The sequence below is a fragment of the Balaenoptera physalus genome (assembly GCF_965194825.1).
Source record: "Balaenoptera physalus genome assembly, chromosome: 4".
In the NCBI taxonomy this organism is placed as follows: Eukaryota; Metazoa; Chordata; class Mammalia; order Artiodactyla; family Balaenopteridae; genus Balaenoptera; species Balaenoptera physalus.
This window is the reverse complement of record NC_138891.1, coordinates 87,219,443-87,233,705: the sequence shown is the minus strand read 5'-3', so window position 1 is coordinate 87,233,705 and position 14,263 is coordinate 87,219,443. Positions and strand designations below refer to the sequence as shown.

The 14,263-nt window shown below is 35.9% G+C and overlaps 1 protein-coding gene across 2 annotated transcripts in view; it reads right to left on the bottom strand.

The window, feature by feature from the left end:
- The window catches only part of ATG3 (autophagy related 3), a 28,599-nt gene extending 14,365 nt beyond the window's left edge, over positions 1-14,234 (bottom strand). The window contains exons 1-5 of one of the 2 annotated variants that reach the window (XM_082460217.1): positions 13,810-14,234; positions 11,086-11,127; positions 7,411-7,460; positions 3,618-3,688; positions 1,837-1,944 (exon numbers count right to left, since the gene is read on the bottom strand). In XM_082460217.1, coding sequence (XP_082316343.1) covers positions 1,837-1,944; positions 3,618-3,688; positions 7,411-7,460; positions 11,086-11,127; positions 13,810-13,881 — 343 coding nt within the window. In that variant the 5' untranslated portion in view covers positions 13,882-14,234. Of the gene's footprint in view, positions 1-1,836; positions 1,945-2,469; positions 2,560-3,617; positions 3,689-7,410; positions 7,461-11,085; positions 11,128-13,809 lie in introns of those variants that run through there. The other variant, XM_082460218.1, reaches the window with a different exon arrangement.
- Positions 14,235-14,263: the final 29 nt, after the last annotated feature.

The following is a 14,263-nucleotide window of genomic DNA, read 5'->3' as shown; positions in this document are numbered from 1 at the left end:
AGTGCTAAAGAAGAAGAATTAATTCTGCCTCCAGACTGCCCTCAGACTCCAGCTGCAGCAATCAACTGTTCCCTGAGTCTTCAGGCTGCTGGCCAGCCTGACCTGTACATTTCAGAATTGTTAGCTTCCACAATCACGTAAGCCAATTCCTCAAAACAAACCTGTCTATATCTATATCCATGGTTTCTCTGGAGAACCATGACTAATACAGGGCTAATAGAAATGAAAGAATCCTGAGAGAAGAAAAGCAGTGATGAAGCAAAGGGAACTGAGGTGAATAAAGAACCAGGTACCTAGCCTTGTGAGTCAGTTGGAAGCACTGCTTTAAGCCAATCAGAATATAGTTTAAACCTAAAATTCTAAGTGTATCTCTCATAAACTTTACTTAGAATTTATGTACACCAAATTAACTGAAGTATAATACTATGTTGCTTTCTATGTAAGAAAATGATGCTACTTGTCTTCTGTCAACATGGCAAACATTTCTTTAGTTGTAGAATTTCTGTAATAGATTTCTGTCAATCCAATCATTCTGACACCTGCGTATCTCTGTGATGAATGCCTTTGTAAATATGTACCTGGATTTTGGGGTAGGGGTTATGGAATAAAATACAACTAGACAACTTGAGAAACTCACTAACTTGATATCAGAAATACAGTGCTATAACCAATGGCTCTATTCAGTCAACAGGCAATTTCCTACAGATGTGCTACTCACATCTCCCAGTCATGTGAAGACTAAAGCAGAGTAGCTAAAAGATTTTGGAAAGATCCAGGGGAAAAAAGAAAAAAAAAAAAGTCCAACAGCACTACTCAGTGGAGAAAAGAGGATGATTTTTGAAATTATTTTAAGAAGTTGTTCAATCTATTTTCTCTAGGCCTTGACATAACAACATTCAACTCATTAAGGAACAAAAGAGCTTCAAATCAAGGAGCTCAAGTCCTAAATCTGTTTCTATATCATCATAAGGAAATGATGGCAGTATCCTTTACTCAGAGAAGAGGAGAAACAGACTTAATGAGGTACTTATTCCTGTGCAGATTATTTAGCCCTCTGACTACTGCAGTGAGTCTCAACTGAGAGTAGCAATTTTGCCCCTCGCAGAATATTTGGCAATGTCTAGAGGCTTTTCTGGTTGTCACGACTGGGAGGATGTGACAGGCATCTAGTGGGTAGAGCCCAGAGATACTGCTAAACATTCTGCAATGCACAGAAAATGCTATGACAAAGAACTATCCTGCGCAAAATGTTTATAGTACTAAGACTGGGAAACCCTGCTCTACCACTACATTTGATATACCTCCTATTCTCTAGGAGTTAGAGGGAGAAAACTTGTTTTTAGTATCCTAGATTTAAATTCAGAACATATTTTCTTTATTAAAACTAAATCATGGGCTTCCCTGGTGGCGCAGTGGTTGAGAATCTGCCTGCCAATGCAGGGGACACGGGTTTGAGCCCTGGTCTGGGAAGATCCCACATGCCGCGGAGCAACTAGGCCCGTGAGCCACAGCTACTGAGCCTGCGCGTCTGGAGCCTGTGCTCCGCAGCGGGAGAGGCCGCGATAGTGAGAGGCCCGCGCACTGCGATGAAGAGTGGCCCCCACTTGCCGCAACTGGAGAAAGCCCTCGCACAGAAACGAAGACCCAACACAGCCAAAAATAAAATAAATAAATTAAAAAAAAAAAAAAAGGATTCATATCTTTAAAAAAAAAAAAAACTAAGTCATAATATGCCTTTATGCAACCTTTTTTTTTTAAATCAAGGCTGTTATAAAAGATTGTAAAGGAGTTTAAAACAATTTAAACTAAATACATGCCATTCTATTCTCCTCTTACCTGTATTATGATAAGTATCTACCCATCCCCCATCACCATCATCTTCTTCAATGATAGCTTCCAATTCATCTGAATATTCCATCTGTTTGCACCGCTTGTAGCATGGCACTATAAAAAAATGGCAAAAACAGTTACTAGGACATAATCTGCTTCCTATAAATCCATTAAAAAAAGAGAAAGTTTATTCCATAAAATATATTTCTGCCACCAAAATATTAGGTAAATATTATATTTTACTTCTAATAGGAGTACTTAATTTAAGAGATACATTCAACCCACAGACAAAATTATTTGACCACACTTATCTTTCCCTAAATACAAAATCCCTTTGTATTTGTTAGAAGACAAATACAAAGGCTCTACTGGGAGTGTTCTATATATTCTCTACCCTGATGATCTGTGAAGATCAACAAAGCTGAAGTCAGAGATGACACTGTTCAACCTCAGGCTAATGAATAATATACTATTTTAACAGCTTTACTCTCAGAACATGGAGGCACCACCTGTCACACTCGGAGGTGGTAGAGGTGACCTCTGGTTTGCAATGCTAAAGTAACTTTCAACATGTATTTCATAATTCATATTTAAGCTCCAGCTATTCATAATGGATAAACCAGTTTAAAGTTCACTAACCTGCTAAACTTTACTCTCTTATACAAATTGGTGCCAAGTTTTTCATATAGCAAATGCATCGATTAACAGGTATTATAATTCATATAAGCCTAAAATTGAAAAATTATAAGGTAACAACATTACGACATGGGGTCAACAAAATGCTATTAATCTCCTGATTTTTTTTTAAAACAAGCAAGATATAAATGACCAATCCTATCAAAAAATATACTGTAGGAAATAAAAAACTGATGTTTTGTACATGTTTTCCCTTTCCTATAATGAGCAAATAAGAATAGAAATCAATGTATTGTTATGTGATTAGATAGGGACTGTAACAACCTTTTGATGTTGTTTTCAAATTAGCTTCATAAATAACTTCATTAACTTCATAAATACCTGTTTCAGAAACATTTTTGTGCCTATAGGCAATCTTTCAATGACACAATGGACAATAAAACCTCTAGCTTTGAGATTTTAGATATCAAAGATAGTATCAGTTATACTTTCCATAAAAAATTTAAGTCTAAAGATGATTAAAATAGCTAAAAAGATTATGATTATGAAGTCTGCTTAAAAAGCCCAATGAGGGGCTTCCCTGGTGGCGCAGTGGTCGAGAATCCGCCTGCCAATGCAGGGGACACGGGTTCAAGCCCTGGTCTGGGAAGATCCCACATGCCGTGGAGCAACTAAGCCCGTGTGCCACAATTACTGAGCCTGCGCGTCTGGAGCCTGTGCTCCGCAACAAGAGAGGCCGCGATAGTGAGAGGCCCGCGCACCGCGATGAAGAGCGGCCCCACTTGCCGCAACTAGAGAAAGCCCTCGCACAGAAACGAAGACCCAACACAGCCATAAATAAATAAATAAATAAATAATTAAAAAGCCCAATGAGAAAAAAGTCCAATTTTCCTTAAAGCTCTTTTCCTTCATATCTTAAAACTAGACATTTTTGGCAAAAAGAAATAACAAAAAGGAAGGAGATAAAATCAAGTATGGAAAAAATACTCTACCCATAGAAAATCCATAGTTTCATTAAATTTCCAAATTTCTGGCTGAGGGAAGCTGCAAGTACCGCTTTAAGCATGAATTACGATCAGCAAGTGCTAAGGTTTTTTAAAAAATATAACTCTTTGCGCAAAATTAACTAATATATACAACATAATTCTTACCATTTTTGGTGACCAAAAATTGTTTGCCTGATGGTAGGTAAGCCTTCACTTTCAATTCCTCCCCTGTAGCCCTTTAAAAAGAGTGAAAAGCACCAAAATACAAAAAATATTTTAAAAGACAAAGACAGAAGATATCACATGTTAATCTCAACACTACACAATCCACACCCCTGAGAAAATTATTTTAGGACTGGTTTGGGAAGGATGCCATAAGTGACATACGTCACAGCAATGAAGAGCACAGCAATATTTATTTTAAGTGAAATGTACCAAGAGATGCAGACAGACCAAAAGAATTTGGATTCAATATTACACAAAAAGGTAGAATAATACAGAACTATACTATGCAACTATTGTGTTTGCCTCTAACCAAATATAATCTCATTCAGATTTTTAATCTTAAAGTACTGCTCATCTGAAGACCAAGAGGAGGCAGAAAAATAGCTCCATGACATTACATAATAAAGTAGGTGGTTCACAAGATCCACATTCCTACCACTGCATTAAAATTGGAACTAAGAGATAAAAGATGCTTTGAATCACAAGATGATAATGTTGAGAATAATAATGGTTGTAACAAACAAAAAATCCTTTTATTGAGTGCTTATTAAGTATAGGACCTAGAACTCTAACATGCAGTATTTTTATATAATCCTCAGATACCTAAAAAGTGAGTAATATTTATAGTCCCATTTTATAAGTAAGTAAACAAAAGCTTAAAGAAGTCGGGCTGCCCACAGTCACAAAACCAGAAGGTAGAAGAGCCAGGATGGAGCCAAGTGACTCTAGGGCTCCTGCTCTTGAACACTGCTCCCTCTGTGGGTCACAGCCAGCTATTTGATTTTGGGGGGCTACTCTGGAATATCTCACTAAGAAATTTGTTCAAAGATTCTTCTGTGGGTCACCTAGGGGAACTGGTCAGAGCTAGAGTGGCATGTGGTATCTGTCACAAATATAAATGAGCACAAATTTTGAGTTCTGCTGCCGTCTTAAGCTTCAGTCTAAACTTCAAACCATAGATTTGAGCAAAAGATAAAGCCAGGAAATGTCCTAAAACTATTTGGCAGGCTTCTAGTATCTTTACACATTTTCCAAGTGTCAAATTCAACAACATCATGGCAATGCCTAAAGTTCTGCGGGAAGATGATATAATACAGTCACGATGGCACCTGTAAACATGAACGTATAGCATAGAAATGGTCTGTTTCTAGCACTGATTTAAAATGAATTGTTCCTTTGGCCCCAACAATTTAGCCAGAAGTATAGACATTGGAGTGTGATATAACTGAGTTCTAAGTTACAATAAAATTATTTAAACCATCACAATTTATGAAATGGAACTATAAACTACTACCTGCTAAAAGAAGATCCTGTCCATATATACCAACCCCTATAACAATACTATAAATTATATAACTAAACTAACTAGACAACTAAGGGCTTCAACAAAGAAATCTGAATAAAGAAAATGTATATCTATCACACATGTATTGAAGAAAATCCTTATTTAGTTCTTTTTCCATAAAATGACTATTACCTTAAATTTTATATATCTATATGACTTGAAATATACATATATATTGTAGACCACAACATAGCTAAATATAGTTTTAACAATTTAGGGAGGAAAAAAGTCTAAAATCAGAGAGCTTCTATGATATGAACATAATTTAAAATATGGAACAGAAATACACATAGGAAAGACAAGGACATAAAAATAAATGAACCTGACATTTCGGCCTTTCTTGGTACATAAAAAACAATGTTCTACAAGATAAAGAGCAATTGATCAAAAGCAGTAAGAACTATTTTGGATATGTGTTAAGCATAAAAATTAAGGGTAGGTTGGGCAATGGCCAAAGGCTCGGTGACACAAATGCAGTTTCTCTTTGACTTTTCGAAATACTGAAAACAGTCCAGGAACCCACTTTATTATTTTACAGAGCCTAAAAGGCCCACGGTCCCCAAAGAGGGGACAGACAGAATCATGAAACTCACAGAGGGGCAAGGACTTGTTAAAAAAAAAAAGAAAAAAAAAATTAAGGGTAATAGAAGAGGCCACAGATGAAAGAGAATTCTAACTGTGATTTTAAACAGTTTAATTATTTAAGCTCTTTAGATATTAAGGAAAACATTATCAATTAGAATCTTGTTAATTCTAGAACCTCTGCTCCCAAATCAAAACTCTACCTTTCAACTACAATTGAAAAAGTGTCACTGAGGGAAAAAAACAGGATGTAACAAGTTGAACCACTCATATCCAAACAAGATGATAATTCCAAACAATTCTAGCCTAATTAAAATAGTCTGCCAGTATTGGGATCAATTTTGCAGCTACTGCCAGGTGCTTTTACCATAAGTACTCAAAGTAATGAAACTGAATTTGTTTTAAAACATTCTGTTATTATTCAGATATTTAAAAAACAAATTATGAGAACTGCTAGTTGTTTAAATTACTTTATAATTAAAAGAAAAGTTAATGAGGAAAATAAAAATTGGAAAAGTCTGTTACAAGTAGCTTTCCAATTAAGACTTTATTTGGTATCATGAATCTTTCAACTTTTGAGCTCATTCCTAAAAAGGGGAGAAACTTTTGAACCTTAAAGAAGGTCTTATGGTAAAGAACCGTAAGATTCTGCAAAATTCTGCATTTATTAATGTCATAAAAAAATTCAATACTTCTTAATTTGAAAAATAAGCTAATCAGGTTCCTTAAAAAACTAAAAATACAACTACCATATGACCCAGCAATCCCACTACTGGACATATACCCTGAGAAAACCATAATTCAAAAAGAGTCATGTACCACAATGTTCACTGCAGCTCTATTTACAATAGCCAGGACATGGAAGCAACCTAAGTGTCCATCGACAGATGAATGGATAAAGAAGATGTGGCACATATATACAATGGAATATTACTCAGCCATAAAAAGAAATGAAATTGAGCTATTTGTAGTGAGGTGGATGGACCTAGAGTCTGTCATACAGAGTGAAGTCAGTCAGAAAGAGAAAAACAAATACCATATGCTAACACATATATATGGAATCCAAAAAAAAAAAAAAAAAAAAAGGTTCTCATGAACCTAGGGGCAGGACAGGAATAAAGATGCAGATGTAGAGAATGGACTTGATGACACGGGGAGGGGGAAGGGTAAGCTGGGACGAAGTGAGAGAGTAGCATTGACATATATACACTACCAAATGTAAAACCGACAGCTAGTGGGAAGCAGCTGTGTAGCACAGGGAGATCAGCTCGGTGCTTTGTGACCACCTAGAGGGGTGAGATAGGGAGGGTGGGAGGAAGACGCAAGAGGGAGGGGATATGGGGACATATGTATATGTATAACTGATTCACTTTGTTATAAAGCAGAAACTAACACAACCTTGTAAAGCAATTATACTCCAATAAAGATGTTAAATATTACGCTTATGAACAGAAAAAAAAAGCTAATCAAAGTTATTAAACTTTTGAAAATTATTTTTTAAAGACCCACCACAAGAACAGACTTAGACACTATAAAGAAACGGAATACTGGTAAAGGAAGTAAGGCATTTCTCTCAAAAATCTCCATCTTCTGTGCTAACAGAGCAAAACAAAACAGGCATAATGCTCAGTTTTTCTTCATTTATTTTACTTTCGCAACACTGGAGCACTATTTAATAGAAAAATCTACTAGAGGAGGGTTAAACAGGTCATTCTAATTTTCATGCACTAATCTATTTTGTAAACTGCCAAAATTATAAAGTCACACCTTTTATAAACTTTCTATTCCTCACTCAAGAGTACTTACCATTGCCATGTTGGACAGTGGTGGACTAAGTGATCTCCAGCTGCCACAAACTATTGAAGAATTAGCAGAAATATGAAAAAAGGAAAAAAGAAAAATTGAACATCATTGAATGTAAGGTGGCAAAATACCAAAGGGATCATCCTGTGTAACCTTGATTCAAAATAATCAATTAAAATGCAAACAGCACCAACTTGCTCTACCAGCCTAAAGATTTATTTTTGAATATTTATTAAAAGTACAAAATTTTTAACATCCATGAAAATGTAAATTAATTTTGGAAGAAAAAATATTGAGTGCTGTTAATTTTTTTATTCAATTGTAATCACTGGATTTAGATAATGCCAAAAGCATACAGTACCATGAAATGAATAAGGGTAACACAACAGGATTTTAAAATGCCAAAAACCACTTTATGGATGAATAAAATGTAGAGCGATTTTTGCTAATGGTTGAAAAGTCAATGAAGATCTTTGAAAAAATTACTAAATAACTACAGGTCTATGATGTAAGAATAGTTTATTACATCACAGTGCACACAGTTTTTCTTCCTCATTTAAAAAAAATTTAAGTAACATCTAATTTTGAAAGCTTTTTCACACTATTAAAGGAATCATTAATAAAAGTGAGAAATGTACTGCCAAACAATGGGGAAAAAGTTAGAAGCTTTTGGATTGAATCAGAAAACACCAAGACAATTAAGAAATTGAATCCTCTAACAAATCTTGGACTTTCTGGGCAGGCTGAACATTGTACAAATTTTTGTTTTTCTTCAGAAATGAAAAACAGACTCAGGAAGAAAGAGTTTAATCTTCTGAGAATTTCCATTATACATGAGCATGGATTGATCTTATCGCAAGAGAGAAATCCTGCTTATTCTTGAGAGCAGAAAATGAAAGTCTGTTAAACATAACTGCAGTGTCCCAACTCAAGCTATATGCACACATACTTCCCCAATTACTATTTCACAACAGCTCTAACTTAAAATCATGTATTGTTCATGGGTTTATTACACAGCAAAAAATTATATTATCTTTAACCTTCTAATGTCTTTCTGAGAAAAGTATGTCTATGTATGATATTCTGCTTTGAGAGAATAAAACTCTATAAAATAAGAGTTCTGACAGTAACTTCTTTTAAGAAGATAGATTAACAAGATAAGATTTAGCAGCATACTCCCAACAGTAACTTTACAAAATGTTTCTGTTCTTTTATTTAAATAATTTCTTTACTACTTAAAGGGATTAGGTAAAGACAAAAACCCAAACGAAAGCAATACCCTCTCCCCCAGGTTTTAAGCATTTTGGGTCTTTGCAACAAGATGCTGCATAACTCTACGGCTATTGGGAACTAATTCATCATCACCAAAAAAGTATTAATTTAACAAAATGCAAGCAAAACAAAGAATTAAAAACTTAAAAATTCTTTAATGATACTGCCTTGAGATCACAAGACTCTAATATTTTATTCCCCAGCACCTCTGGTGGCATCCATTGAAAAAATAACAAAAACACTAGAAGATAAGGAAAAATATAAAAGAACATAGAATTGCTATGCTACTAATGATATTTAGTACATGTGTATATCTGTTCTCATTAGCAGTGGCCATTATTATTATTACATGCTTCCTATGTTCAAATGAAAGATTCAAGTTTCTAAATTCTCAATACTGCTTACAGTAGCTTTCTCTTAGTGATTAAATATTGGATAAGACTGAATAACTTTAACAAGGTAGAATCAATATTAACATTCTGATGAGCAACTTTATTCTTCAAGCTATCCTCTATTACTAGTACCCTATTTACTCAAGTCATACACATGTTGTACATTAAAGTATTTTTAGTCAGACAGTACCATATTAGATAATGCCTGTCCTTATTTTTAGACACAATACTTCCACATCTCTCAATGAAAACAAAAAGATAGTTAGAGGCTGACAGCCAGAAGCCCAGAAACAGTAAGAGAAAACAAATGAACAGATCAACTCAGTATAGTACTGATCCAAAGCATTTTGTCTTCTGGTTTTCTTCCTCTAGACTCATTCTAATCTAATTAAATCCCATAATTGCACTCTATCTCAATTCAGCATTATGTGGTTGGTACCCAGCTGAGCTAGTTTTTGCCTTGCATTTGTTTAAAAATGGGGAAATTCATAAATCACTTCATGATACAATTAAGTGTAAGAGTTACTCATTGTAGGATTAGTAGCTGTTTTAAAATGGTTTGCTTAATTCTATTCAATGACCACAGACTTGTATCTCTAAATCCAACTATCTATTTACCAATTAGCCATTTTCACATAGAGGAGATAAAGCCAAAGAGTACAAGAAAAACAGCACACTTTCATCTCTGCTCTTTATTTTAGATACTGAGTTTCAAGAACATTAATGATATCCTTAAGCTCAAAATTTAGTTTTATTTGGCATTCAAGGTATTAAACTCATGATGCCTAAGGGAGACTGGGTTCTTTAGAGAATGTCAGTCAAAACCCTTCATCTTAAAGATGAGGAAACATGAGGCCTGTGCCTAGATAAATTGATTTGCCTGAGTCAGAATAGGAGAAATTAGAGAAATGGGTCTAGAAGGCAGGTCTTCTAGGTTTTGCCATACTATTCTGTGTCTTCACTAAACATAAAGACAATTTTAGATAAAACAGTCAGTTAAGCACACCATCCTTTGAACTTACAAGGATCTGGGACTGAAGAGATTCCATCACAAGTGAAAACTAAAAGATCGGTTAATTCCCTGGCTTGAGGTCTTGGAATTTACAACCAGATCATACAACATGGCTCATTTCAATAAAGTTCCACTGCCAATGACTGGTACTTTTAATGAGAGTTAAAGGTGAAGCTTAAATAAATTATTTGCCATTCATTAAGACTAAAAAATAAGTCTGATGTAACCATAACTACTCATAAAACTGGAGTCCAAAAGGATTTTTAGACCAGAATGTATTTCTCTAAAGACAACAAAATAAACTACCTAAAGGAAAGATAATACTTTTATTATATAGATTTAATGAACAAGTAAAATGATTCCTCAAAACATAATTCTACATTAAAAGTTCAATAAAACACAACTGGCCTATAAAAGAGCCATTTGTTTCAGCATTAAGCAGATTCATCATTGTCTGGTTAGTAGAAAAAGTGAAAGAATGGTGGGGAAAAAAAATCAATGTTAAATATGTAGCAATAAAATATTTAAGCTGAATACTGATAGAAAACTTAATATCCAAGCATTGAGACAAAGTTTCCAAATGGAAAGCCATGAAAACTCATGTTTGGGGTAGAAAGAAGCAAGACAACAAACACCAGAGTCCACTGCACAGCTCCATATAATACAAATATGAGTGAAGGATAAGTCACTATAGGAATCTTTTCCATTTCCTCTCCCACCCTCACTTCTAAATAAAGAGAAACTACAGAAAAATATGAGAAATGGCAAACTGAGAGGGAAGTTACATTTTCTTTTATGGGAAATAGAAATTGCTATTATTGTAATTACAATTACAAAATTGTAATCACAATTACAAAATTGCTAATATAGTCAACAGGATCTAATTTTACTCAAATCAAGATTAAATTTCAAGATGTTTTCTTATAAAACACAAAAGCCACCCAGTTTTATGTAATTGTAGAATATAATAAATAGCTTTATACTGATATCTTCAATACTCACCTCTTCTGGGGTGATAACACCTGTTTCCTTAAACTTTGATTCCTAAAGAAAATAAAAAGAATAACAGTATTACACTATCTCTCACTTTCAACTGAAAAATGTTTGTGGGCAACTATTTGCCTGGTACCCATCTAGGTAATGGAGCATGTGCAAAAAGACAATCTGTCACTGGTACCTGACCTCAAGGAATATGTAAGTATAACAGAGGAAACAGACATGAAAGTAATTACAATATAATGTGATCAGTGCTATAACAGAGCAAAGCTCTTTGGAAAAACATTCAAAGATTTATACAAACATTAAACCTCAAAATAATTTTGTGAAATGACGAAATATTATTTTACAGAACAGAAAAAAGTCTTAAAGATGTTTAAACATATTACAATTCAGCCAATGTCTCATTTGAGTAATATTAGAAACCAAATCTAGAAGTCCTAAATCATTTAATACCTTCCCATTATTCTCATCTCCACCAAGATATTATACAATATTCTCTCCTCTAAAGCAAAGATGTTACTTACCAAATTTTTCTAAAGTTTAAGTTATATATAAGATTTTGTGGTAGAAATCTACAAAAATGAAGATTAATTTATGAACATTATTGATTCAAAAAATACCAAATAACTACTATATGCCAAGCACTATTTAATAGGGACATAATAGGGTAATAGGGACATAAAGTGAATAAAATAGACCATACCCCTCCTTGTCCTCATAAGAAGTTTAAACTCTAGTTCAGGGTGAAAAGCCAAATGGTCATCAAAGATAAATGGGGCAGAGAGGAAACTGGTCAGGGGTGGAGGGAGAGAGATGGTTATTTAAAATAGGATGGTAAGAGAACAAAGACTGCACTGATGGGTGACTATAGAGTAGAGACCTTAAGGAAAGGAACCAGCCACAAGGCTGTCTGGGGGAAGAGCATTTCAGGCAGCGGGAAGAGCAAATGCAAAACCCAAGGCAAGAGAGCGCTTGATGGATAACACAGAGGTCAGACTGGCTTTTAAGCAAAAGTGAACAAGGGCTTTTGCTTAAAAGCCAGTAGTATATAATATATATATACCAAACAAGTATAGGCTTGAAGATCATTGTAAGGACTTTGGCTTTTACTGTACATGTGCCTTCCAAACCATGATTTTTCTTAATTTTTACTCGTTGGGATAAATCATCATTTATTTCCCAGGGATTTAGTTTTTTCTCCTTGCCTTCCCATGTCTAGTAGGAAACTACAAGAATTCACTCTGTAAACCAACAGTTTGCACAGGGACGATCAAGGAGAGGGTCATTAATTCTGCTTTCCTTATTACTAAAAATACATACTAACAAGCTAACACATCCTTTCAGTTTGGTGAACAAGTAGAATGCTTTCTCAATACATAATCCTATAAGTTCAAAACAGCAGTTTTATATTTTATTTGGGAGGTTTTCTTCTCTTGCTCCTCTCTCCCTGAAACTAAAAAGTTTTAATAATTGTGTATTATTTAAATGCTGTATGCCTAGTAAGTTAGACGTTTCTGATAAGATGACATAATATGCAAAAGAAACATTCGATTCAAATGTCAAAAAAATTATTTTCAAAGTTGACTGAATAATCTTAATTATGATGGGTTTCACAGTAAACAAATGTAAGCGTAGCAAGTGTTGGAGTTCTCATTTATAAACATTTTTTTAATAACTTGGCCCAACAAGATATCATTTTAAAACCATTCTTAGAAATAAGTATTTAAAAACTACAGGACTAATATTTCGCTTTGTCATGGAAAGGGGGCAAAGTAAAATCTTCTTAGAACATCAGAGTAACTTCTTGAATAGAGAGGAACAACCATTTCCATGGATATTTCATCCTACACTAAGATTTGTAAAATTTTAAATGAAAGCTTAAAGAATAAAAACACTTAAGCAAGAAATCGCTATTCATTTACTATCACTGCTCGCTTTTCAGAAAGGAAAAATAAAGATACAATAACAAAAAACTTACCATAAAGGGTTATAAAAGAAAAACTCGAATGCACTTCTAGAAATTTATCTTTGAAAATAAGAAAGTCAGTCACTGCTGTAATAGCTAATGTGTCACAACTTTTAGTTTAAAAATGCTGTTATTGCCAATGTAAAAAAAAATAATGTATCTAGAAGGGTCAAGCTGCTCCGTCTTATCACTGACGTCCAAGATGAACTAGTTTCAGCTATTTTAAAACTTGGGAAAGGCGGTTTTGCCTGCAAACTGGGTTCAACGGTACTGAAAAAAATAATTTTGCAAATTTCACCTTGTTCCACTGAAATCTAATAAGCTGCGACCTCATTGACAACTTACTATTTCAAACTCTTAATTACAAGACTTACTACGAAATTTGAAAGAAAAAAAGTATCATGTCATTTTAGTACCAAACACTGATTCATTTCTTTAAAATAAGCAAAATCCTTGTTTAAAAAGTTCAAAAGACTTCCGATGTTAGGATTTAATGTTCTAAAACCCACTTAGCTGCGGACTACGTTCCAACCCGAGCTGAGTTCTGGCGGGTGAAGTACGCACAGAGCGTCGCTCCAAGTTTACCCTAGAGAACAGCTAGATACGACCGCGGGAGGGGGCTACACCTTTTCCCGCGTACCACCCTTGCCAGCTTCCTACACCGCTCCCCACCGGGCAACACCGTGACTCCCCCGGCGTCCGGTCCTCGGTCCCTGCAGAGCCAAGCGTGAGCCTGACAGCCCCCCGCAAGCCCGGCTTACCTTGAGGACCGGGGTCAGGTACTCAGCCACTTCCAGTGCCTTTCCCTTCACCGTGTTAATCACATTCTGCATCCTGGGGCCGGAATAGCGGCCGGCCCCGCGTCAGAGAGGAAAGGGCAGCTGGGACAGTGGTCGGGAGTCAGAAAATGTCCCTGCTGCCGCCGACTCGCTTCAGCACCGGCCGGCGGCACCCGAGGGGACGGGACGCGACGGGAGGGACGGGACGAGGGGGAGGGGCGGCCGACGCGGCGCGCAAGGGCAGGGCGCGCGCTCCTCGCGCCCCAGGCAGCGCGCGGCAGGCCGGGCCCAGCTGTCACCTGGCCGCGAGCGAGGGCGGCGGGGCTGAGCTGGAAGAAGAGGGCGCACGCGCACCCCTCGCCCTCTCGGGAGGAGTCTTCTCTGCCAGCCTTCACTCGCGCCCCTTCCGGCTTCCGCTTTTTACTCTCGCCCTCTC